Source organism: Prinia subflava (assembly GCF_021018805.1).
Source record: "Prinia subflava isolate CZ2003 ecotype Zambia chromosome W unlocalized genomic scaffold, Cam_Psub_1.2 scaffold_22_NEW, whole genome shotgun sequence".
NCBI classification, from domain to species: Eukaryota; Metazoa; Chordata; class Aves; order Passeriformes; family Cisticolidae; genus Prinia; species Prinia subflava.
Window position 1 is genome coordinate 7,168,658 of NW_026960606.1, and position 25,687 is coordinate 7,194,344.

At 40.1% G+C, this 25,687-nt stretch overlaps 1 protein-coding gene across 1 annotated transcript in view; it reads right to left on the reverse strand.

The window, feature by feature from the left end:
• Window positions 1–1,219: 1,219 nt before the first annotated feature.
• The window catches only part of LOC134564874 (connector enhancer of kinase suppressor of ras 2-like), a 297,517-nt gene continuing 273,049 nt past the window's right edge, over window positions 1,220–25,687 (reverse strand). Inside the window, exons 17-24 of the mRNA XM_063424148.1 lie at window positions 25,359–25,534; window positions 23,890–23,963; window positions 16,240–16,311; window positions 6,346–6,416; window positions 5,489–5,592; window positions 3,667–4,174; window positions 2,637–2,836; window positions 1,220–1,979 (exon numbers count right to left, since the gene is read on the reverse strand). Coding sequence (XP_063280218.1) covers window positions 1,764–1,979; window positions 2,637–2,836; window positions 3,667–4,174; window positions 5,489–5,592; window positions 6,346–6,416; window positions 16,240–16,311; window positions 23,890–23,963; window positions 25,359–25,534 — 1,421 coding nt within the window. The 3' untranslated portion in view covers window positions 1,220–1,763. The remainder of the gene's footprint in view (window positions 1,980–2,636; window positions 2,837–3,666; window positions 4,175–5,488; window positions 5,593–6,345; window positions 6,417–16,239; window positions 16,312–23,889; window positions 23,964–25,358; window positions 25,535–25,687) is intronic.

Below are 25,687 nucleotides of genomic sequence, written 5' to 3' on the forward strand. Positions count from 1 at the left end.
AAGACTGGAAAGAAGGGAGGAGGCAAGGGAAAGGTGTTTTTAATTTTGTCTTTGTTTCTCAGTATGCAATTGTATTTTAAATTAATAAATGAATTTTCCCCAAGTCAGGTTTGTTTTGCCTATGATAACCATTAGCAGGTTATCTCCCTGTCCTTGTCTCAACCCAGGAGCTTTCCCATGACATTTTTTCCCCAGTCCAGCCAAGGTCAGCCCCCCTCAGCTGCTCTGTGGAGACAAAACTAAACATCCAGGACACCTTCACCTGGTCTGGCTTTGGGAATAATGAAATCTCTTCCTGGATATTAGGACCTCACTGAGATGACATTTTTTTCTCTATTATACTGAACTGCATTAATTTTACAGTCCTTGATGGATGAGAGCCTATTAGGTTTATCTTGTGAAAAAATTATCAGTGAATTTGTTTCAGTGAAATCTGTTTTAATGAAATGACATCAGCTATATTCACATCCTCTTCATTCTGCCTTTTAGAACTATTCTAGCAAGCAGAGTCAAAGCAAACTGTAAATGGCTTTGAAATCTATGTTCAGTAGCATTCAGAGCGATCTTTTTTCCCCCCAAGTATTTTCCCCAAAATCTGATTCTTACAAAGCATTCTCACCTAGGCAAGGAAGTGAAATACACTGCGTGACTTGTGTCTTCCCAAACCAATCAATATTGACTGGTTTTCAAACGATGTTTTGAATAACTTCACTCACTTGCAAATGTACTGCTAGCAGTTCAAAATTATTGCCAGACATTACATAATTTTGAATAATTAACTCAGATATAGATGTCAGTCTATCACAGAATGTAGTTGACTAGTTCAGGAGGTTTTTTCAGCTTCGTTCTCATGCTTTTTTTTTTGAATTTTGTGACTCACAGTCATGTGTCACTTAAATTCACAGTGAAGAAGAAAACCTGCAGTATGTACCTTACTCAGTGCAGATGTTTCGGTTTTTTTCTTTAACCATGAAATGCTTCAAATTCTATTAAAACCAGTTTAATTTGCAGCATTAGTGAACAACCAATATTGTTCTACTCATATTTTACCTCTGTGCCAAACCTGCTTGCTCGTGTTCCTTTGTTTAAAGGCAGGCACAGCACGTTACAAACACAGTATTTAAATGGCATGTACAGAGTGCCCATAGGGCCAGATTGGGATCTATTTCTTAGATGTACAGTGTACATTTTAAGGCACACTATAGGGATTGAGTTTACATTTTGATAACTCTGTTCTTTTATTTGCAAAGATGGTCACTACCTGGAAATGTTGCAAAAATAAATGTTCATCTCTAAGAGTGGCCAATGTATTCATGTCTTCATTTTTTATATTTTTTCTCCAGAAAAAATGTGTGAAAATGTGAACTTTAGGGCATTTAAAAAGGAAATGTCCACTATCATGTTAAATTTTATACACATAGATATGTATTTATATATATATCTAAATATATAACATGATTGTAGGAGCTCATACTATAAGCTGAGTTTTAGTACAGTATTTTAAATGTACTGGTATTTATTTTCAGTTACACTTCTGCACTGCTTCTTTCTAATGCAGAGCTTGATACAGATGTTGGTTGATAATAGCAAACAAAAAATTCATAAAGAATATTATTGTCTTATCATGCAGTGAAGTAGGGATCCTGTGGCACTATTCTCTTACTCAAGTATTTACAGTACTGCTGAGTACCTTAGCAATAAATTCACCAGTGTTTGACTGCATCTGTCAGGGCACCCAGCAGTGATTCAGGCTGAGGCTCCTGTCACACATGGGTCTCAATGAAGGAGTGTGTGTGTGTCAGCATTGGGGCTGAGCTTGCCAGTTCAGAGGCTCCATTTTGAGAATTCCCAGCAGCACTGTACTCACAAATGTCCAGGAAAAACTCATAGTTCTTTAATTTCCAATCTTTGAACTTCTTGGATGTTAAGTTTGGGTCATCCAGAAGGCTGTTGATAACTGTGAGGTCCCCTTCTTTTGCCTGGCAATTTCCAGAAAGATATAGGACAGATAAAAATGAAACTTTGTATTTCAGCACTTTATTTCTTCTTTTATTCCAAGTGCCAGGAAAATTACTATGGAAACTTTAATATTTACCTAAATTCAGGAACTATTACAGCATAAACTGTTTGACAGCTCAGTCTGTGGCATGTGCAACAACTTGACTACACAAAGTGCCAAATAATCTTTTTTTTCTCTTAATCTGGAACATGTTTGCTTTCAAGAATTTTTAGTTTCTTTGAAACTTAATTTTAAAGCTACAAAAACGCATTAACAATAGAAATGTAAAGAGATAAAGGAAATATAGTGACATTAAGGACAAGAGGGAATGGCTTCATTCCCCAGAGGGCAGGGTTAGCTGGGATATTGGAAAGGAATTCCTGGCTGTGAGGGTGGGGAGGCCCTGGCACAGTGTGCCCAGAGAAGCTGTGGATGACCCTGGATTCCTGGAAGTGTCCAAGGCCAGGTTGGATGGGGCTTGGAACAACCTGGGATAGCGAAAGGTCTCCCTGCCCATGGCAGGGGGTGGAACAGGATGGGCTTTAAGGTCCCTTCAACCCATCAACATTCTGTGATGTACAATTAGACTTTTCCTAGTTTATATTCCTTACACACAAAATCAGTGATAAAGCCTTACTTTTAAAGTGCTCTTGAGGACTCGGATGTGGTGCAGCTTTTTGTTGATGATTGGGTCGTTACATCGCTTCACAAAAGACTTGTGGAACTCCTGCTTGGTGGAGGGACGCTGCTCTCCGAAAGCTGACAGACTGGCTTCTTCCAGAGTTCTGTAGAGCTCTTGCAGACCATCTGTGATTTCTTCAATTTCTTTTATGTTTTCTGAAAGAAAAGAAAGAAACCTAAGAACAAACCTGATCATTCAGATGAAGTCTCTAAAATCAGCAATACTGCAACTTCAGTACTATCTTAATCTATTACTAAGTTTTGCAATGTTAGTTTTGATGAGACAAGAACATTTGCATCATCTCAAAGATCAACATTTAGTGCTACATCCTGTCATTTCAAGTACAAACTCCTGTGTTTGCCAACATCCAGTGTGGTGGTGGGTTTTGGATAAGCTGTTTGGAGTTCTGTATTTCAGTGGTTCCTCCCTGTTTCTCCCCGCTCAAAGGGTCAGGTGTTGCCCAGGCATTTCCCCTTTTTGTCTCTTTGTGTACCTCCCCTACCCCTGCCCTGTTCCTAGAAGCTTTGGTCAGCTGTCCATCTCTTCCCTGACCCTGCCCTATGTTATGGAAAAACCCCTGTCTATCTGTCCTGGGACCAATCACCTGCTTGTTCCACACTCCCCCACCCCTTGGGTTTAAAAGCGGGCACGGGCTTTGTTCTTGGCTCATTTTAGTACCCCCGTCTCAGGGAATAAAGGTCTCTGAGAAATTGTATGAAAAGGAGTCTTCTCTAGTCCTTGCTCCAAAGTCTAGACACAGCAACACCTGTTGCCGTAGAAGAACCGCCTTGTTCTGCACCGTTACCTGAATCTGCTGGCAGATTTGGGAATGGCCCTTGGCACAGCCAGGAGACAGAGCTAGTGGGAACTTTACCGGCCATGTCAATCCAGCAGTTCAACCACCAAATCCTTGCTGAGAATAGTGGCAATACTGCTCTGGATTTTGATGGCAGTAAAGTGGATCAGAACATCTCCCAGAGCTTACCTTCTGCATAAAAACTATTGTGCCTTCTAATAGGAACATTCTCTTCCAGATCATCATCGGTCCCTTCAATGGACTTTACGCGTCCCTTCCTGCGGACATCTCTGTTTTGGGGAAGGCTTTGGCTGCGCTGTTTCTGGGGCAGCCCATGGGAGCTGTGTCCCCTCAGACATTCCACCAGAGGAAAAGGCCCATCCTGCTCAAAATTGTGGTGCCTCTGAATGGGCAGCGTGGCTTGTCTCCATTTGTCCGGTGACATTCTGGGCCGGCTGCTCATGTACTCCGCCTCCAGAGGGACAGTCTGGAGAAAATGGAGCCCTGAACTGGTTAAGGGAGTCTCTATCAGGTCCTGCCACGAGCGCCGTTCTCGGTAGAGAGGTCTGCATTCCGAGGAGTGTGTGCTGCCTGCTGCATCCTGCCGGGATTCCTCGGCAGAAGAGTGGGAATACGTTGATTCACTGGAAAAGTGCTGACCTTGTTTAGCTTCAGGGAATGGACTTGAAGAATTCACCTGAAAAGATACAAAAACATCTGCCCATGAGACAATGTTTTGAACAGACTCAAAAAAATGACTGTAGTGTAAAACACTGCATGATATCTATAATCAGATGGACTGATGGGTTTGATTTGTTGTGACATGAACCACTGTAAACAGAAGAGAATTAGCAGTGACAACTTTTATACAAGTGCTCTTTTAACCACTCCCTATTCTTGTTTTGCACATCCTCTGCCCACAAGCAACTCTTGATGGAAAAAGTGTAACACTGGTGCAGGTTTCCTGAAGACCCTTCCAGCTCACACTTGGTCCAGCTGAGGACAGTGGAAGTCTCCAAAAGAAACCATAATTGGATTTCCTTTCTTTTTTTTTAGGGGCCAAATAGAAAAAAAACCAAAATACAAACCCAAACAAAAAAAAAATTCAGCACCCAGGAAGATTTTTGGCTGGGAGACTGTTGAACTTGTGAAACAATTTAAGTGAATTCTGCTGGGTCTGTGTATAAATTTAATTCAAAACAAAGAGAAAGGCAAAAATGTGGAAAATCAGAAAGGGAGGGGCTTAACCTGTATCCCAGTTGATAAAACAGCATCACATGGGTGAAAATCAGTCTGAACTTCACCCATGAGATGCTGTTGTTTCAGTCACTCTTTTTTTGGTTCTGGCTGTGTGAGGATCGTGTCATTCACACTGAAGAAAAATCTGAAAGAAAAATTGAGAACAGTCCTATCTGTACTTAGAATCATAGAATAATTATCATAATTGCCTATGTTTTGTCTAATAGAAATGTTCTATTTGCAATACTGTCATTACCATGGTATTGCACACAATCTTGTAAAAAAAAAAACCCCTTTCCTAGAAAGATTTGTTCTTCAGAAAATAACTAAAACATGATTACTGCATAAATGTGAGCTGATCTTAATCTCTGTCATCCAGTATCCAATAATCATAATTGAAAATCAGTCTCAATTAATATAAACTATCCCATCCACCACATTCTTTTCATATTCTGCAGCAAAGGTAAAATTTGAATATTCTGTTCCTGTTATGATGTGTAGTTTCACTAGTCCTACAAAAAAAGGTCATATTTCCAGTCTGGTGACAGATCTGTCAGGAGACATTTACCTCTCCTTCATTTCTAACTGATTTGCTATGGAAAACTCCAGGTCTTGGCTCATAAGGAACAGCAGTAATTTCATTTTTACAATCACATCCAGCTTTGTTCTGCTGCCTTTATGGTGCTTAAATATTTCAGGACAAGGGAAGTGCAAGTCAAGGCACACAGATGTTTTTGGTGACCTAGGGTCACATGCAGTGTCTGTGACTCACTGAGGGTGTGCGGTGGTAGGTGTCACACATCGTGGAGGAGCCCTCCTGCTTCAGGGTCAGGGAGCCGTCGATATCGTCCTGATCGCTTTCACTCCAGTAATCTGCTGACAAAGCATTCCAGGTTTCACTCAGGTGCTTTTCCACAAGCAAGCAGATCTCACATTTTAACAACATCCTTCCATGGCAAGGTAAATGTTCCCCAGTCACCTGCAGGGCTTGGCAGCCACTCAGGAACAGGCTGGTGGAACAGTCTGGCACCTCAAACACACAGGGAGTGCAGGAACCTCCAAATGCTTTAGGGAAGTGTTATAGAAGGCAGCTTGGGCACCTGACTTCCACTGCACATAAAAACCAACTTCTGCTCACAGACTTTCAAACACAAACCTCATTCAAGATGCTGAAGTAGAGCCAAGCCTGAACGCTTAATGTAAGTGGGCATAACAGGTTCCACTGTGGGTGCTGGGGAAAGCGCAAGGCTGGCACCTGAGCTCAGGAGGTGCAAACAAATATTGCTGAAGCACACATTGCCCCAAGTCTGCAATGTCTGCACCATAGGGGGATGAACATCCCTGAGGGCTGGAATCTGGGAGATCACACCTCGCCCTGAACCCTGCATTCTCTTTATCATTCATTTTAAATATTTCTTAAAATTACTGCTCAGGATTTTATTTTCTTTGGTGGTGGCACCAATAAATTTAGTTCTTCAAGGAAATGTATTCTTATCAAATTTGATATTTGAAAAGATATGGCCATATGTTGATAAAGAAGTCAGTTATGACCTCTCCAGCTTTATTGAAATACTGAACAGATTTGTAGTGTCTGCTCTCTTTTCCTAATTATAATCACTGAAGCATTACCTTCATCTGGGTGAATATCCTTGTCATCAGGTGTGTAACCAATTGCTGCAAGACCCAAACGATTCATCCATCTAATAGAATGATAAAAATGAGGAAGAGAGGTATTTAAAAGGAACAGCTAATGTAAATCTGAAGGCATCCACGTCCTTAACATCTAGAAAAGTCAGACAACACCTAATGCAAAAAGGCTGTTAAACCCACGATTCAGATGTGTTGGGTGGTTGATAAATGGGAGTGAAGGATTTATCACATTTATTCTGATTGCTACTTCTATTTGTTTCAATAACTTACCTGAATTGCCAAAATACTAGAAAATAAAATAGAATTATGATAATTATTGTCTGAAAACCTGTGTTGGGAAATAAGTTATATTAAACTTGTATCTTCAGAAAGCTAAAATAGCCTATGTCAGTTTGGTTATTTGCTAGTCTGGATTCACAATGCGAATGATATAAACATTTAGTGTTGAGCTGCAATATCAACACTATTTTCCACGAATTTGTTTAATACAGGCTTTTGGGTTTCTAAAACCAGACTTGGTAAATTGCAAGTACTTCAATATTTGCATTTGGCATTGGATGTGCTGGGTTCTTTCTTTGTCCCCAAATTATTTAGTTTGACAGAAAATAAGATTCTTTACATCATTAGGAAAATATTATAGCTTATTCTGGGAAAAATACATTTTGAGTTTTCTTTATGTAAAATTATTGGATATTTATACAATATATAATTGAAAAACTAGGGAAAAAAGGAAATTACCACACAGAGGGAAAAGTCACTTCCTAATGTTCAGCAAATGGGAAATCAAGAATGATCTTATTTTTATCAACAAGGAGATATAACCAAAGAAAAAAGCCCTAATAGTGACATCTATAATGCCTGGGATGTTTTTAATCATTCCTTTCCTCAGTGACTAAATTCTTAATTATGTCATTAATTTCCCAGAATGTTGATGTGAGAGTTTATCTAGAAGCAGCTCTTTTTTCCTTTTTGAACATTTGTCTTGGTTTGAAAGACAGGTATCTGCTAAGAAGGGGGCAGCAGGACCTCCCTAGAGATGGAGAATTCCAATCCCCTCCCTCCAAATTATTCTAATTTAGAAGATTAAAGGGGCTTTCAGACAGAGGTATGGGGATAGGAATAACAGTTCTTTACTAGTATATATGACAAAACAACAAACAAACAACAACTATGGCATTGGTAATAAACAGAACCAAAAACCTTGAGGGCTTTCTTTCACAAAAAGCCCAGGGCAGTTTCATCTCGGTACCCGTGCAGGACTCTGAGAGGCTGAGCTGAAACGGTGGAAAGTCCCGGGCTGGTGGATGAGATGAGGAGCTCTGCACTGGTAGTTGGAATGGCAGGGGGTGTCCCGGCAGGGCTGCACAGTGCAGGGCTACAGAGTAGCAGGAGAGCCTCAAAGCTCCGAAGAAGCAGCGGCGGTGGGAGGAGGGCTGGAGAAAACGAGCTCAGGATTCCTGGGTACACAGCAGATGACGATAGATTTCCCAGGACGAGACAGAGGCAGAGTGATGGCCGTGAACTCTTCCTGCAGCGAGGGGCAGCTTGACTGTCTCCCTCCATGCTGAGAGCAAGAGTGAGCCCCCCTCCCGAAGCTCTGTCTTTTTACCTTTCCCAAAGCTCGAGTTATCTCTCCCCTCTGAGGGACACTCCCAGAGACTTAAAAACAATAGGTGTAGCCTCATGTTGCCATGTCCTTCAACTACTCTCTTTGTTCTGGCTAAGTAAGGTCATTAGGGTTTCTTAGAAACTTATGGGAAAAAATTCTGTAAGTGAAAAAGAGGCAAATCTAACCCCCGACAATTTGCAAAATCAAATTTGCTAATAATTATCTTCTTGGTTAATGAATATTATAGTTACAAAAACATCTTTCACAGGCCTCAAGTCAGACATTAGTGAACAGTACATGCAATATCAAAAAGATAAGTTGTTTTGCAGATTAAAACAAGAAAACTGTTCAGTGTCATTCTTTTCTACTTGTTCTAGAGGAGAAAAAAAGCTTTTAAGGACATATGTGACTGTTATTGTCCAGGAGAGTGGTGTGTAGGAGATGGGATGCACAGCAACGAGGCAGAAAATGAAGGAAGAGTGAACTCTCCACTAAAAATAGCGCACAGTTCAGCATGTATTGATCTCCTGGTCCCAGCAGCTCCGCAGAGGCTCCGAGCAATGATCTTAATCTGTAATATTGGATACAGTACTGACACACTGTACGACCTGCAGCAGAGCCTTCCACAGATCTTATGACTTTCTTAAGTAGCCGAAGGGGACAACAGCGTTCACTTCTTACAGGGAATTGTGAGAGGGTTTAATTTACTTGCAAAACTATGAAAATAAAGAACTGTATAATCATATTACTTTGCTTCTCAGTATTAAGCCAGAAGTGAGCAAATTGGAGGTGAAAATGGAAACAACGATTTGTTTTCCCAAATGCTAACAGCAGTGTTAGGACTGCTTACAGCCATTGTTTGCATCAGCACGTCAATAATTCATGTTTATCATGAGGGAAGTGCATTTAAAATAGATTCACAGATTTACAGAAGAGCTTTTGCACAGCTCACCAGCATAGTTTCCCTCAGCAAATGGTGCCTTGATCGCCTGGCATTTGCTTCCCTTGAAAGACAGATCCTTTATTGCAGGAATGGCAATGACATCATTCTCTGCTCGTTATTAAGCATTTGTATTCACCAGTTTTTCATCAGTTGTTCCCAAATTTCTAAACTCATTAGCACTGGAGAAAAATAGTTTTAGTCATACTTTGCAATATGCCTTTGGCAATTAAGCAGGATGGCTCAGTGCCTTTGATAGTGGAGAGTTAAAAATAATTTCTGTATAAGCTAACTGCGGGTGGTGGGGGGAAGGTAGAAGACGCACGGCCTGAAACCTGACACAGCCTGGCCTTGGAACAAACGTCAGCTTTCTGCAACCAGCCTCATACTATTGTTTTAATTGAATCAAGTGTGACTCCAGCCCAGGAGATAATTGAGAAACATTGTTTTAACCAAATCAAGTATAACACAGGGTAGAGCGTAGGTATGATTTAAGATAGTAACTAAGAAATAAGAGAACCAGTATCTAGGGGTGGAGGTTAGTTAACATATGTATAATTTGAAACTATAAAATCACAAATCGACTCTGTATTCTTGGGCACAAGATTTGGGCATTCCATGCCCCTGTGTCCCGAGCGCTCAAATAAAGAACCGCATATGATCGCCTTTGTATGGTTATGTTTTCCTACGCTAACACCTTCAACTGAGGTTCTGCTTAAGCATCAATGATAAATTAGGACTAATTACCATTTTCCAAGTTAAAACAGACTCAGACATTTGTGTGGCCAGTGCATGGAAACTTATACTGTCTTAAATATCTTGCAAAATTCTTTTGTTTCCCATTATTAATTTGAGAGTGTCAGATCTTGGAAGCAAATATAGACACCAGTTGAAGTGTTAGGATTGACAGAGCCAGGGATGTTCTGAGGATACCCAGAGTATCAGCTTTATGCCTATGGCCTCAGTGGCCAAATCTGGGATTAGCTGAAGTTAAACTTCCTTCTCTGAGGCTGCTCAGGCTTTTCTCTTCCAAAGGCCAAGATCATCCCCAGCTATAGTCACAAGGACTTTACCTAATTTACCACAATTCAGAGTCAGCTCTTTGCCAAGCCAACATAAAGGGTTCTCTGATGACATTCAGTGGCTTATCATGATAAAATCTCTTCTGATAAAAGATCCAGAATATCCATTTTAGGTTTTGTGTTTTTAAAATAAGCACGAGTGAATGTTTTTGAGGTTAATCAGGAGATATACAAGTGGTGAGATTACAGCTCATTTTCTTACAGTTAATATTTTTTTCCCAAGGAAATGCAAACTCAGGTCGAAAGGAACCTTGAATAAACTTGATGAATTTCCTTGATGAACAAACCACTTTCATTTTTCAGAAAACTGCAATCAAGGTTATAAAAAATCTTTGTGGAGAGCTTGGAAAGGCAGGCAGTTGGTTCTGAACTCTGCCCTGGGTGCCCTGTGGGCAAACACTGGGGTCCAGTTGGGCACTGGTAGCTCCTGTCAGAGCTGGACTCCGGAGGGATGGAGGATGCACATCCCACAGAGTGTCGGGCACAGCAGGGCTCTGTGTGCTGCACCTGGCCTGCACAATCCCAGGGGCTGGATTGCTGATTTGGTCCTAGAGCTGTGCCCCAACAGCTCTGGGACTTCCCTGTGGTCACAAGGAGGCCTGGGCTGCCCTGGTGGGGGCACCTGTGAGATCTCACATGCTGTACTGGTTTGAAAGCAAAACCAGTGATACTGGTTTTCAGAAACGGCCCTGGGCTGTAATCCCTGGGTAATAAACAGAATTATCTCAATAAATTTAACTTAAATACTACCAGGCAGCTCTATTATATCCCAAAGCAATGACAACAGCACCTGTTGTAACCAACAGAATTAATTACAAGCATGTCTGATTTATTTAGAATTGAATTGAGGCAAAGTACAAAATTTATTTATCCATTTTCATGACTACTCAAGGCTCATCATTCCCTGCCTTTGGTTCACTGGAGTACAGGCGATAAAAAAATAACCCTGTAGGTTGTTACAATGTGCCTTGTTAAGACAGGGATTATATCTTATATATTAATCTTATATCTTATACAAATATCTTATTTGTACAATCCTGGAGGTAAAATGTTGTGGCAGAGGATCTGTGGGACATTTAGTGCTGTTCTGTGTCATCACAATTTCCATACAGAATGCAAACCCTGTGCTCTGTTAGGTGGCCTACACTCAGTGAAACATCCTGGTTAAGTTGTTTAATTATCAACAGGAAAAAGTTGTTGAAATTTTCTGGGTAAAAAGGCAGAAGTTGGGGAGAGGGAGCCCAGCTTTCTGCCCAGGGTCAAGGTACGGGGATGTGCATGCGTCTTGGGTTGAAAAATGTAACCAAAAATGTGTATTCTATTTTCATCTGTTGAAACCAGTTGGGAGATATTGTTATCTCTTGTAACTCTAGGGGGGGGAAGAGGGCAGATGCCTTCTGTTAATGGGACAACTGATAACACCAGATAAGGCAGTGCCTTCTTAACTCTTCCTCCACCCATCCTCCTCCAAGGGACATCACCTGTGAATTGGCCATTTAAGGCCTCTCACATGACTGATAACATTACTTCATTCCATTGTGAGATGCTCCACCCAGTGGGAGGAGCCAAAGCCTTTCCACCAGGATAAAACCAGCCATCCCAAACTCTAATGCAGCTGGTTTTCCACTGAATTCTTGGAGGAAGACTGGACCTATCTTACCAGTACTGGACCCTTTTTTCTACAGAATCATCTCTACTTCACAGAACAACATCTGTTACTCCAGGAAGACTTATTTGGACTGCTTCCAACACCCTGACAACAGGGTGACAGGTTGTATCTCTGACTCTGTCAGGGTTTTCTAGGACTTTTGTTTGTTTGCTTGTTTTGTTTTTGTTGGTTTGGGTTTTTTTTTTTTTTTGTATTACTGCATTTGCATTTTTTTAATATTCCTAGTAAACAACTGTTATTCCTATTCCCATATTTTTGCCTGAAAGCTCCTAATTGCGAAATTGTAATAATTTGGAGGGAGGGGTTTTTACATTCTTTATTCCAAGGGAAAGTCCAGTTTTCCCTGACAGATACCTGTCTTTCCAAACCAAGACTGTTTCAGTGCAGAAGTATTTTTTCCTCATTTTTGAGATTACATCCACATTTGAGTTTATTTGTTTAAATGGAAAAACAACAATTAAGTGGAAGTTAAATTTCACTTGAATTAAGTTATCTTTAAGTCCATTAGAGATTCCCTTGAACCATTTATTTCATACATAGAATTTATTCAGTGCAGTTTACATTTAATTTCTGATCAAAATCTTGGTATTATATTTTTTTTTGTCACTGTGATAATCAGATTCCAGAATTCACAGTAAAATTCTTTGCAATACACAATTAGATTTTAAAATTGATTTTGTACCTGTTATGCTGACTTGTCTGACCAGTCTTTCTTACTGAACACCTCAAAAATCAGTGCATTTCCCATTTGGGTTCCTAAGGTACATTATTTTCACTATTTTCTATGATTATGCAGGTAATACATTCATTTAAGAGAATAAAGGGTACTGTGATTGCCTTAATTTTCCTCCACACGAAAGAGGCTCCAAACCATCTCCTGGTGAAATTTAACTCGGAGCAGATTCTTCTCCATGAGCTCATCTTTCCCTGTGTATCAGCCCCCAGCAGCCTCTGCCTCTGCTATTTGATTTGTCACACTTGCTGGGATTTGTTAAGCAAAATCATTCATGGGATAAACTCTGAGTACTCTCTGATTTGATAATTTGACATGAATGTTGATCTTGTTTCATGCATTGTCTTAGATTTGTCAGTCTGGAAAAATAGAAAAAAAGCCCGAGACAGCTTAATAATTGACAAGTGAACCAATCTGTGCTCTCGGCATGTGCATCTACTTCATGCACTTAATAGGATTTTTTTTTCTTATTTTTATTTTTTTAACTTTCCTCTGTCAAACAAACGCACAATTATGTGTCTGTACTCAGAAGTCTGGTTTGGTGTGGGTGGAGGTTTTTGTTTGTTTTTTGTTTTCCCCAGTGAGTAATAGAAAACAGAAATTCACTGCTTTGTAGCAAATAAATTACCCTTCTGGTACCAACATTTTACTGTACAAATATAGTCATCTATCACAGAGAATAAAAGCACACAATGACTGATAGGCTGTTATTTGATCCAGAACCAATAATAAACCCTAAGGAAATCACCAAAACAGTCACACAAACTCAATCAAGTGGAACTTCTCTTTACTCACTTATTCAAACTTTTACCCCAGCTTTCACCAAATGATTGGCCCAAAGGAAAACTCTGGAGAAAGAAAACTTTCTTTATAAGCAAGACAACTGAGCTTAGCATGGCCTAAAGTATGGATGGGGTTTTGGGATTTAGAGGGGAATTTTTTAAAGAAATGGGATGATTTACTTGTGAAATTGTGTAATTCTGCTTCCACATGGTTTTTAAAAAATCAGCTCAAATAGGCTAAATAATGCTGTTAAATATTGGGCTAATTCATTATGATGAAATTTCTTGTTTCTTGTTTCTATTTTTTATTTCTATTATTTTTTATTTCTATTATTTCTTATTTCTATTATTAAATCTTCAAATTTGGCAGAGTTAACTCCGTATCTCCAGGATAACATCACAACGTGGACTGTGACACTGCCTTCACCTCAGAGAGGTGCAGGGCTGGAATCACTAAATCTGCTCTATGAAATAAAGTTGAACTGCTTGGCTCCCAGAAGAACTCTATCAATTCACACTGGTACTATTTACAGCAGAATTTGATTAAGGTAATTTTATAATTTAAACTGGTACAGAATACACTGAATATTAAATTCAATGCTAATTAAAGCCATAAACAGGTTATGTTTGGTGTGGTAGGAAATAAGGCCTTTAACAAGCTTGGAGTACCAAGCCAGAGATGAGCTCATCAAGTTCATTATTAATTAATTTTTAAGAACATGGCTTTGCTTGTGTAAGACCTGACAAAACAGCACAAGCATGAATTTTGCAAACCCAAGTAACACAGCAGGCAAAACTCAGCCACAGCAGAATGCCTCAGTCTGCTACAGAATAATCCATCCCTATCCAGTGGGGTCCAGCTCTTCCTTCAGCAATGTGGGGTTAAAGGCACATTAAAATATTCCGGAGTGGGAAAAAATTAATAAACATTGAATCTGAGGTGAGAAACTAAAAAGAGCTGTTAAAACAAAAGCTGGTGGTAAAGGCAGTTGAAGAAAGGATAAAATTCCCCTCATAGTGAATAAGGAATGTTCCTTTCCATGCCAGGAGTCCTTCACTTTTCAGAATGAGGGACCCCTCCCCCCTTCCATCAGCAGGAAAAATCCAGTTAAATTCTGTGCTGAAAACAGGAGTGGGAGACACTATGCAAAGCATTTGCCCTATTTCCTCACATTATGGGGTTAGCAATTTGCTGGGGAGAGATTTGTGAAATCAGTATTTTAAATACATTTTTCATCTATGAATCTTGCTTCTTCATTTTAAATTTCACAAAGGATCTCTGGGAGAAGGAATTCCAGGAAGCCTGTAAAAGCTGCAGGGATGCCCAGGGATTTTACGGGGTAGCAGAGTTATCCATCATTTGGGTGGGGAGTGAATTCCAATTGCTCTGCAGGGACAGAATTGCTGAAGGGAAAATACTGCACAAAATACTTCAAGTAGAAGTTCACCCTTTGCCTTCTTCCCAAAAAATCAGGGAAAAGGCTCTTGTAAATTCCAATGTAAATGATGTGAAGAATGGTATGGTATGAAAAGACATGCTGGCACCTTCCCAGCTGTTCCTGTGCTCCAAGTCCTCATTGCCATACATGCAGCTTCCTGGGCTCCCCATGGAAAAATCAATGGATGTTGTAAAAGCAGCTCATCGAATGTGTGTCAAGACTTCCTGGTTTTCCTTGAGTCAGAACATTTTATCTATCATTTATAGATATGAGCAATGGCGCTTCAACAAATGAGAGCTACCCCAGCAGCTGAAATCAAGGGAGACCAGGCAGAGTTAAACCAGCAAAACATCCTCACTTTGGTTTTGTCCAAACAGACCTGAACCATACTACACAACTGAGGAATGGAATATTAACAACCTTGAAAAAATATCTTTCAGCAAACTTATACCCTGAAAGTATCCCTTTCCTGATAACTGAAGCTCATCACCCTCATCGGTGCAGGATGAACAGGCCTCAACAGTTTCACTCCAGCCAGGCTCATGCCCCAACACACTTGAAGAGCCGTGTAAGCCACAGAATATAAATGTTCAATTCAACACTGGTTTTTAGGCCTTAATAGTCCAAAGGAAAAAAACCCATCCCTATCTATCTTTCCAAGCTGGCAAACATTAAGAACGACTGTTAAGTAAGAACACCTCAAAGTTTCAGTTATCTGTGCCAGGAAAGATTTAAGACTTCCCAGAATGGTGACCTTGCCTAGGTGTCCTCGTGCTTTCCACCTCAGCTAGGAATAAACAAATTTCTGATGTAACAGGAGGAAGGAGGGCATCTGACTGCCTTTTAGGATCTAAGGCCCCGTCCCACCTTCACCCAACCTCTGCCTTCACCACTGAATCACAAAGGAGAAGCATGGAGTAATTTGGGTTAGAAGAGCTCCCAGGAGGTGTCTGTTCCCACATCCACCCACAGCAGGGCCAGCTTTAATGTTGGATGAGGTTGTCCAGTGCCTTGTCCAGTAAGAAGTTTGGAATGTCCTCCCAGCACATCCAAGGACATTTAGAAGCTCACTGCAACACCAAAAATGGAACTTTGCTCACCTCTGCTCTGTGTTGGGACAGTGATGTGGTGAATAAAATTAATTACTGCTGATGTTCTGTGGTTTTGGCGGTTGTTCTTGGGATTGGAAGGAGAATCTATGTATGTATGTATGTATCTATTCTCCCCACCACCTGGGTGTACTCTTATAAGCTTTGGTGTGGGTGCACTGTTTAACCTACCAGAAACACTGATCCCACTAAGACTTACAGCCTTTACCTACAAATCACCACAAGGGTGATGAACCTCAAGCCCATTAACAAAAGAAAAAAATCTAATTAACACAGATGAGACCAACACAAGTAACTTTCCTTTGCAGAACTAAGACGGGTCATGGCAGGAAATGTCAGCAAGTGAGCCACAGAATGTAATGTATTTACTGAAATTAATGGAAGGCTAATTCCTGACAACACCATGAACCAGCATTCTATCCAGGCTCCAGGAGTCTATTCCTGTGTGAGATGAAATATTGGAGCACCAGGATAAAGAACATCCCACAACGAAGAGGACACATAACTCACCTGTTCATCTCTTCAAGGCAGTCGGTTGCAAAGTAGAAGCTCTTTATTTTGGGGTGACATGCTTTGAAGGCACTATAAAAAGAGCACAAAGAATAAAAACCACCTTTTCTTTCAATTTGTCTACAAATCCACCAGACTGTTCTGCTCTACGATTCTTCAGCATGTTACAGGTTTCATAGGCATTTGTCTCTTCAGTTTGAATTTTGCTGCCTAAATTTATAGATGGCTTCCGCGGATCTGATTTCATCTACATTTGTGAGCCTCATACTTTGCAAAAATTTCAAAAGCCCTTTAATGACTTAAAAATATAAATCCTTTGGATAACCACTGATGTTCTATATCTAAAAAATTCTTGGGTGAATTTGATAGACTTATCGAGTATATTCAAGTATATCTTAGTTGTATTCCAAAGATCAACTAAAGGAATAAATGTCTGATCCCTCCCACCTCTCCTCATGTATTTAGATGACTGTTTTATGTTCTACAAAAAGAAATGCAGAGGGCTGCCAAGTTGAGCTAGAAATCTCTGGAATAATAGATAATATTCAGATGGCATGGGTGATTATAATTCACATAAAATTCTTTTTATTAATGCTTTTATGTGGTCTAATCCCTGGGCTCTCCCTTGGCTGAGCAGTTGAAAACTGATAAGAACAATAATCAAGATTTTACAAATTTTTTGTGTGGGTATAATGAAAGGGAGTTTTGCTATCAAGGAAACCAGAAAGTCCAAGCATTATAGACTATTAATTTGATTAGCTGGCAAATGTTTAAAAAATGCCACACTATCATTCATAACATTTATGTTAAAATACTGACATTTATTTGGTGATTACCAGATGTAAGAACTAGATTAGGAATCATTACACATGGAATTATGAAGAACCTGTGATGCAACGTTTCCACTATTAATAGCTTAAATGCAAATGAGTGTTTTATTAATTACTATGATTTATTGCAGTTTTCAAAGACAAGATGAAAGCTGAAGAAGCTTCACCTGGGCACTGTGATTTTTTAATATATATAATTAATACAAATGCATCCAGCAACAGCTTTCCTAACAAAAGTCCTACAGCAGAGTTATATTTCTGTGCAGTTTTCTTTCTCATGAGATTAGGGATATAAAGGGTAAGGCTATCTTTGCACAGAGGGTTATCATTAAATATTAAATTCCATAAAAGGAGACTGTAGAGGTATTTAAGTTGTTTTGGCATCTGGACAGTGATAATTTCCACTGGAGAGCCTCACTGCCCTGGCTACTTGTACTTTGCAAATAAAAGCAGCGAGTGACTGTGAAATCCCACACAGGGATTCGTGATGCCCACTAGATGGCATAGGCTTGTTAATTATCTCTCTTTTGATCATTATATAAATGCAGGTTTAAGTATGCTTGGATCAAATTTATGCTTTCTTTTAACTGATTGGTATGATACGATTTTAGTGTCAAGAATTCTTATCATGCTTAGTCTTCTGCTTTTAATGTGGAACCTTTTAATCCCCATATGCCAGCTGAGTACCAGAAACTCCAACTAGTTCTATGGAAACAGGCGTGGGTAAGAAAGGTGAAATAGTTTTGTGTGTCTTTAGACACATGAATTAGAGCAGTACATGGCACATCTTTAATTACACAGAGATTAGCAAATACTGTACTTTCAACAGAAATTCCTTACAGTACTACATTTTTGATGCTCAAAATAGAAAATTATGACTAAACAAACACTCCTGCACAGATCTACTGTTGGTCTGAACTCTCTGCAATGTCTGCACCTTCTCCTGCTCCACTTGCCCAACCATTTCCCAGTGGGATTGGCTCAGATTGGAGAGGATAAGGTGGTGGGTCTAAAGATCATAATCCTCTTGGCTAATCCTGAGAGAGTATCACATGATGGAGTTTCTGCTTGTAAATAGGATTATTTTCCTAGACAGGAAATTTAAATACATACAGGCATTCAAATGCCAGCATTGGGGTTTCAAGTCAATGTTAATGGGTGGAAGTTAGTGTGATAAACAGAGTTTAATTTGGCTCCACTGTGCTCCTGTAATGTGATAAAATCTATAATTAGTGGATCATTTTCCAGTGGAAGGTGTCCCTGCCCACGGTAGGGGGTGAAATGGGATGATCTTTAAGGTCCCTTCCAACCCAAATGAGGCTGTAATCCTGTGATTATTAGAATATTTTACATTCTCACCCTAAACCTGCCTCAGTTAAGGCACAGAGAGGTGAAATCAGGATTACGCAACAGGTCAGGCACTGTCTGCAGGGCTCCTGGCTCAGCTGTTACAGAACTTGTGAATGTGTCATAAAATGCAGAAAGAGCAAGAATTTTGTCGGTAAATCAGTTACCTGCTGTAGGTCTGGCTGCTTTTGCAAAGGAGTTCCCACATGCCAGGTCCCTGCAAACAGCTCTAATTGGTTACTATATGAATGTTCCTTAAGATCTTTCTGTCTGATACTGTGATAATTTCCTGAGATAGTGAACATTAAAGCTGCAATAATGTATTGCACTGTTAGGTATCTGCAGACTGCAGAAGAGATCTTTATTGCTAAGAAATGGAGATCCCAATTTTGTGCAAACTTGTGATTTAAATGCATTGCAGTTCTGTATCAGGGCTGCAAAACATGACAATAAATCCATCTTCATCCCCCAGCAGTGTCACTAAGATTATTATTAGGGAAGTGTTTAGATACATTTCTAGCATTAGGAACTGGAGTCTTCAGGGGAACAATTTGAGATGTATAAATATGAATAATTTGGAGAAATTGTATCTATATATAATTATGTTTGGCTTGGTTTGGAGGGCCCCAGACTGGCTGCAATAATCAAGATGTGGTGTAGTGAGTGCCAGTTTAAAGAATAATCCCTTCATCCATTGGCTGCCCTCCAGTTAACACAACCCAGGAAGTTTCTTCCCTGTGGGGGCGCACTGGTGGCTCAAGGGGGCTTTACTGTCTGCAAAGACTGCCAAGATCTTTACAGAAGTCATAAAATCATGAAACTGTAGTAACATTTCAGCTGTACTTTCATGTCTGCCTGTACTACAATGTGTAGCAGGAACAGGATAACTTAGATCATAAGGCAGAGCTATCCACAGCTGGGCCTCAGACCAGGCCTCAGGCCGGGGCCTAGTAGGCCTAGTACGTCCAGCATACGTAGTACCAGATAAGGTTATCTGTTACTGGGAATGTGTTAAGGTAGGGGTGCTACTAGCATGGAACAGTTACTGGGAAGACACGGTGGCTACCTTAAACTGCAATAGCTTACATACTTCTGTATGTTCACTGCCTATCAGAATGCACCTGTTCTTGTAAACTATTCTGTCTGTATTTAACCTGCCATCTCAAGGAATAAAGGGAAGAACGTGTGATATACCCACATTGGGTCAGACCCCGTTCTTTAGTCCCCGATCTTTAACTGTTCCCAGCAACAACAATGACATTTGTATAGAGCTCTAACAGCACACTTGCAATATGAAGTGCCAAAACTGTGGCATATCCTTGATAAATTTAAGACACAAATTTGTATTAACTAGGCAATGAAAATATTCACTAGGTGGAAATTGTTGAAGGTTGAGGCAAAGCACCAGTTGATAAGGACTAATTATACCTGTGGCTCAATTAATCTTTATATACTTGGGGATCAGCGTCATCATGGGGCATTATAATTATCAGTATCTTTGAAAATAACACAATATTCATGTCATGCCCCAGCATACAAACTCAAATAACTGTAATTTATCATACTCTATTGTTGTTATGATTTTTGGACGGCACAGAAATAACAACATGACTCTATGACGGTAAAGTGAGAGCAAACTTTATTCTTCTAAATTCTACTTTTATAGAGTAGTTTGGTACAAAGAACATGATTGATTATTCAAAGTCTACATCCTTTATCAACAACCTTGCCAGTAAACATGTTCTAAAAACACCACCTGCAGATGGCTCCTCACTTGCCAAGGTTTGTTTGAATTCCTCTTTAAGATTTTCCCAGGCCAGAATGAAAGTTGCTGGCCTGCCTTTCCCACAGACACTGGCAGAGCCTGAAGCCTAAATTCAGACCAATTGTCAGTACCACACTCTATGATCACTTTTAATCAGGAGGATGCAGGTCTTGCCTAAAAGCAGTGGAAAGTTTCTCAGTGGCAATGCAAAAAGCCTCCTGTCACAGGGACAAGGTCATTGCACATCCAGCTATAGCCCAGAGAGCTGAACCAGCCTGAGATAATGCCATGGTTCCTGTAATAATCGGGTACCTTCATTAAATGCATTACTGCGGCAAATCATTAAACCACACCAAATGATGCGTTCAGTTATCTATATTCTTGTGAAAGCTTTCTTAAGGCTATTCCATCACTGTGAGTCATGGATGTCAGGAACAGCCAGGCTGAGGAGCAGAACTCCCCATCCCACAGATCAGTGGGAGAGAGAAATCCAGTTATTTCCCCAGTAAGCCTTCAAATCCTTTAGTTTCGAAAGGGTTTGAACATTTCACAACAATAGCTCTGAAAATAACCCTCTGAGATCTGAGGGGAAATTCAAACTGAGTTCCAAAATGTTCTTAGTTCTGCACTGGGGAGAGCTGAAGGAAAACTGACACTATGATTTTGGGTTTTCAGTGGAACCAAGCAATGGAATGATGCTCACTCCTGGCCTTGTGGGACAACCCGGGAGAGGACAGGTAAGTGTTTTCCAGGTGTGCTCACAGGGGCTGTGGGTTGGAGCTGGATGGACACAGCCAGGGCCCCCATTCCCACATGCTGTATATACGGAGTTTCACCGCACTCACTTCCAGGTAAAACAGTGGCTAAGGTAAGGTGCAGTTCTTGTGATGGGGGAAATATATAAATGGTAGTCCATGAAGGAAGAAATCAAATGGAAATTCAGCTCAGGAAAAAAGGAAATGTACTATGAACATTTTCATTATACTTTTACCTCTGGACCTGCCTCTTTTTGAAAGGATTCAAGGCCTGAAGGTTCTCAGCTTTCAGTCTGTCTTCGGTTGAAAAATGTAACCAAAAATGTGTATTCTATTTTCATCTGTTGAAACCAGTTGGGAGATATTGTTCTTTATCTCTTGTAAACAGAGGGCAGATGCCTTCTGTTAATGGGACAACTGATAACACCAGATATGGCAGTGCCTTCTTATCTCTTCCTCCACCCATCCTCCTCTGAGGGACATCACCTGTGAATGGGCCATTTAAGGCCCCTCACATGACTGACAACATTACTTCATTCCATTGTGAGATGCTCTGCCCAGTGGGAGGAGCCAAAGCCTTTCCACCAGGATAAAACCAGCCATCCCAAACACCAAGATTGCCTGTTCCCACTGGATTCCCAGAGGATGACTGGACCCTTTCTTGAGGATCATCTCTGCTTCAAGGGAGCCACAACTGTCACTCTGGGAGGACTTAATTCAGGCTGCTTCCAACACCCTGACCAACAGGGTATCAGGTTTGCATTCTGACTCTGTCAGTGGTCCTTTGTACAATTTTTAAATTTTATTTTATTTTTCTCCTTTCTTCTTGTTTGTTCTCTCTCTATTAAATTGTATTTCTGACTTGGAGTCTCATTGGTTTTGCTTTCAAACCAGTACACAGTCGTGTGCAAAGTTTTAGTTAATCGGACTTTTCCCTGTGCATATATGCTACAGAAATCCTTCTCTAAGCTGAGTTCTGAGGGATTGTGTTCTTATGCTTTGAGGAAAGCTCTGGAAGCTATTTCTAGCTGTGCACAATGGCCTTCTGTTTGATCTTGGTTAATTCACTGAAATCTGTTAGGTGTTTTATATTCTAACAAAAGGGTATTGTTTTTCCTGTGTTTTTGTTCAATATCATTATTAATATCTACTCATTGCTCTGAGGTATTTATACTGCTCAGTTCATGTTTAATTTCTAAAGTGATACCTGTAGCTGAAAGGAGAAATAGAAGTGTAAATTGCACTGTCTTGTACTTCTCTGACGCAGTAATTAGACAAGAACAGGCAACTGAATAGGTTTGATTTTCTGATGAGCAGTCTCTATCTTCATATCTTCATATCTTCAATATTTCTATTGTATTGTACTCATAGTTGTAGGACTCGTTTCGTCAGACCAAAATTACACTTAGTTATTGGAAAAGCACAGGAAAAATCCAGGATGCTTAGTTAAAAGTAGAGAAGCATACAGAAGACATATGCAAATAATTCAGGAGATCCCAGCAAAGTGCTACTCTCAAAGCATTGGACTTGTTCTGTTAAACCTGTTGATTGCAATCCCAACACTTTCTGGAAGCAGTTTCCAAAGAGTGTCTGTTATTAAATATTCCTTAATTGCAGAAAGCTTATAATATGCGTTGTAGTGGAGCAGAATGTAGAAGTAGCAATATGCCCACAAGCAATAATGCAAAATTCATTTTACATATGTGTCTTGGGTTGTAATATCTAACTAAAAATGTGTATTCTATTTGCCATCTGTTGAAAACAGGTGGGGAGGTGTTTTTCTTTATCTCTTTTATAACCCATTCCTCATAACTCTGGGGTGGAGGGGACAGGTGCCTTCTGTTAATGGGCCAGCTGTTAAAACCAGGGGAGCATTGTTCCTTATCTCTTCTACAACCCATCCTCCCTCGGGGGGGGGGGGGATATCTGCTGTTAATGAGCCACTAAGGCTCACCACATGACTGATAAAATTAAATCATTCTGTTGTGAGATGCTCCACCCAGTGGGAGGAGCCCAGCATTCCTACCTGGATAAAACCTGAGATTCAGAACAGCAGAGCATTCCTCTTTTCCACTGGATTCTCAGAAGAAGACTGGACTCATCTTACTGCCACTACAGGATTATCTCTACTCCAACAGAACCACATCTGTCATCTCTACTCCAACAGAACCACATCTGTCACTCCAGGAGGACTTATTTGGACTGCTTCCAACACCCTGGCTGACAGGGTGTCAGGTCATATTCCTGACTCTGTCAGGATTTTCTAGGACTGTTGTTTGTTTGCTTGCTTGTTTGTTTTTTTGTATTACTGCATTTGCATTTTTAATAGTCCTAGTAAAGAACTGTTACTCTTTTTCACATTTTTTGCCTGAAAGCTCCTAATTGCAAAATTGTAATAATTTGGGGGGGGGTTTACATTCTCTATTCCAAGGGAAACTCCAGTTTTCCCTGACAGATACCTTTGTTTCCAAACCAAGACAGAATTGAACCTAAATATTTTAGCTTCAGAGAGCAACACAATATTTGATATGAAAAGCTTCCTCCATAAAAGAGAAAATTAAGATTATATTCACCATCCCCTACTTTGATATTTGTTATGCTATTTTCTGTGGGAAAATATAGCCCTATTGAACCTGAGAAAGTTTTATCTCTTTACTAAAGTATTCATAGCTTTTTGATTTACTTATTTAACTGAAGCTATATCTGGACTATCTGGCAAGCTGGCTAAAGAGTTATTCAATTAATTTTAATCCAGCAAATGGTATTTGCATTACATCACATCTTTTATAATAAAGAGAAATACTAAAGCTTAAGTGGATCTATGATGTTATATTTACAAATTTCAAGGGTTTTTCTCAGTAACTTCCTTCTCTGGACTTTGCAAGTATTCAGTACTATGTATAGCAAACTTCCAAGAGCAATCCTTTGTAAGCATAATTGACACATTACTTACTGTTTTCGTCTGCATTCAGTTGCTCTGTCTATCCTGAACTCGGGTAAACTAATGAATCCTTCTGCTTTTTCATCCTATTGAATGAGGAAAAAAAAATATGTAGAAAAAGAACACAGAATTAAAGAAGAGAGCAATGAGAAGCAGCTGTCTGGGTTTTATACAAAGAACAACTATCCAGTCAAAGGAAACACTGAATGTATTTTGCATGTACTGTTTTTATTATGAAAGGGATTCATCACACAATGTAAATAACCTCTATGAGGTAACGAAACTGATAATTTCTCAAAGGAGGCACAGCCATTCCAATCCCCTTTTGCTGAAGATCACAGAACACCTTTCAGCCCCAAACACAGCACCTAAACAGAGGAGAGCGCTCAGATTCTTCACCATAAATCTCCATTTTACAGCTGTTTGGTGGATGTCTGTTTAAAGTCTCAGTTGTCATACCACATGCCCTGCTGACAGCCCTTGAGGAGCTTCCTTGGTGAGATCACCTCTGATTAAATGGGGAGGTAATAACCAGGAAATGTATCCTGTCACTTTTTGCTTCTTTTGAAGCAATTCAGCAGGAAAAGCAGGAAGACATATTAAAACCATTTGAAAGGTATTAGCAAGGGCACAGTGAATTACGGCTTGGTTTGAGCCACAGCCTGAGAGTCGGCCGGACACAGCCAGTGCCCCCCACTTGGCACAGGAAATGTCAAACACCACAAAACCTCTTGATCACCCACAGCCTGAACAGCCTCTTGGGCTACAAAAACCACAAAAAACCTGAGGGGAATTATGCTGCTACATTCATCCTCTGGAAGAAAATGGGAGAGGTGGAGTGAAAGATCAATAACCAAAGTAGGCTGCAGAGTTCAGTTCAAGCCCTGGGGCTGCTGCACACAAATGGAAGAGCAGCTTTGAATCATTTTGGACTTCTCCCCTCTGTTATTTTCCCTACATTTATGCAGATTGCACCAGCATGGGCCCATTGGTTTTCAGGAAAATTTCACCAAGAACAGCATTTTACACATGAGAAACTGCAAACTCCAGACTAATTCAGCAAAAAGCAAGAGGAACATCGATATAAAAATAACTTCTAGATAAAGAGATTTACAAATTCAGATTTTCACATCTGCTTCACAGAATGCTTAACTAACACAAATGGTTACACTTTACACATTTCCCCCTCCCCAAATGAAACTGGGGAGAGTTGAGTGTGAACACTGTGTTAGACCAAATAAATCTGTGGAAAAGGATTACCTATGGACATATTAATTTCTTAAAGACAGCCATGAACATCTGCTATTTTATTAGGCTTGAACATGGACTTGGAGACTTTAAAAAAGACTTTCCAGCAAGAGTGTCCCAGACCTGGCAATTAAAGTGGCAGTTCATCTGAGCACGCAGTAAAAATGGACTTTAAAATAATTATAAAGCTTAAGGTTTCATTTTTACTTTGTCCAAGCATGGTGCGTACTTACATTCTGGTTTGTGTACCAGTACAAGGAGGAATCCTTCAGAATGAACCAGTACTTTTTCCATTTCTGGGTGAAATAACCTTTGGCATCCTTTTTCTTCCAGAGCCAGCCTTCGCAGTCGCCGTGCCCCAGGTCCTTGCAGGAAATGCACCTCCTGCTCACGCTGGAGAGGGAACTCCCTGGGAACACCATGGGGTGAGAGGGGGGAAAACTGTTCCATTTCTACTTTAAAACCCTCCAAGCCAAATCATCTCCAGACTGAGAATGAACCATTTCCAAATTCAACAGTGCCCTGCAATTTTGGTTTCCCCATGAACACAAAATAAAAAGGG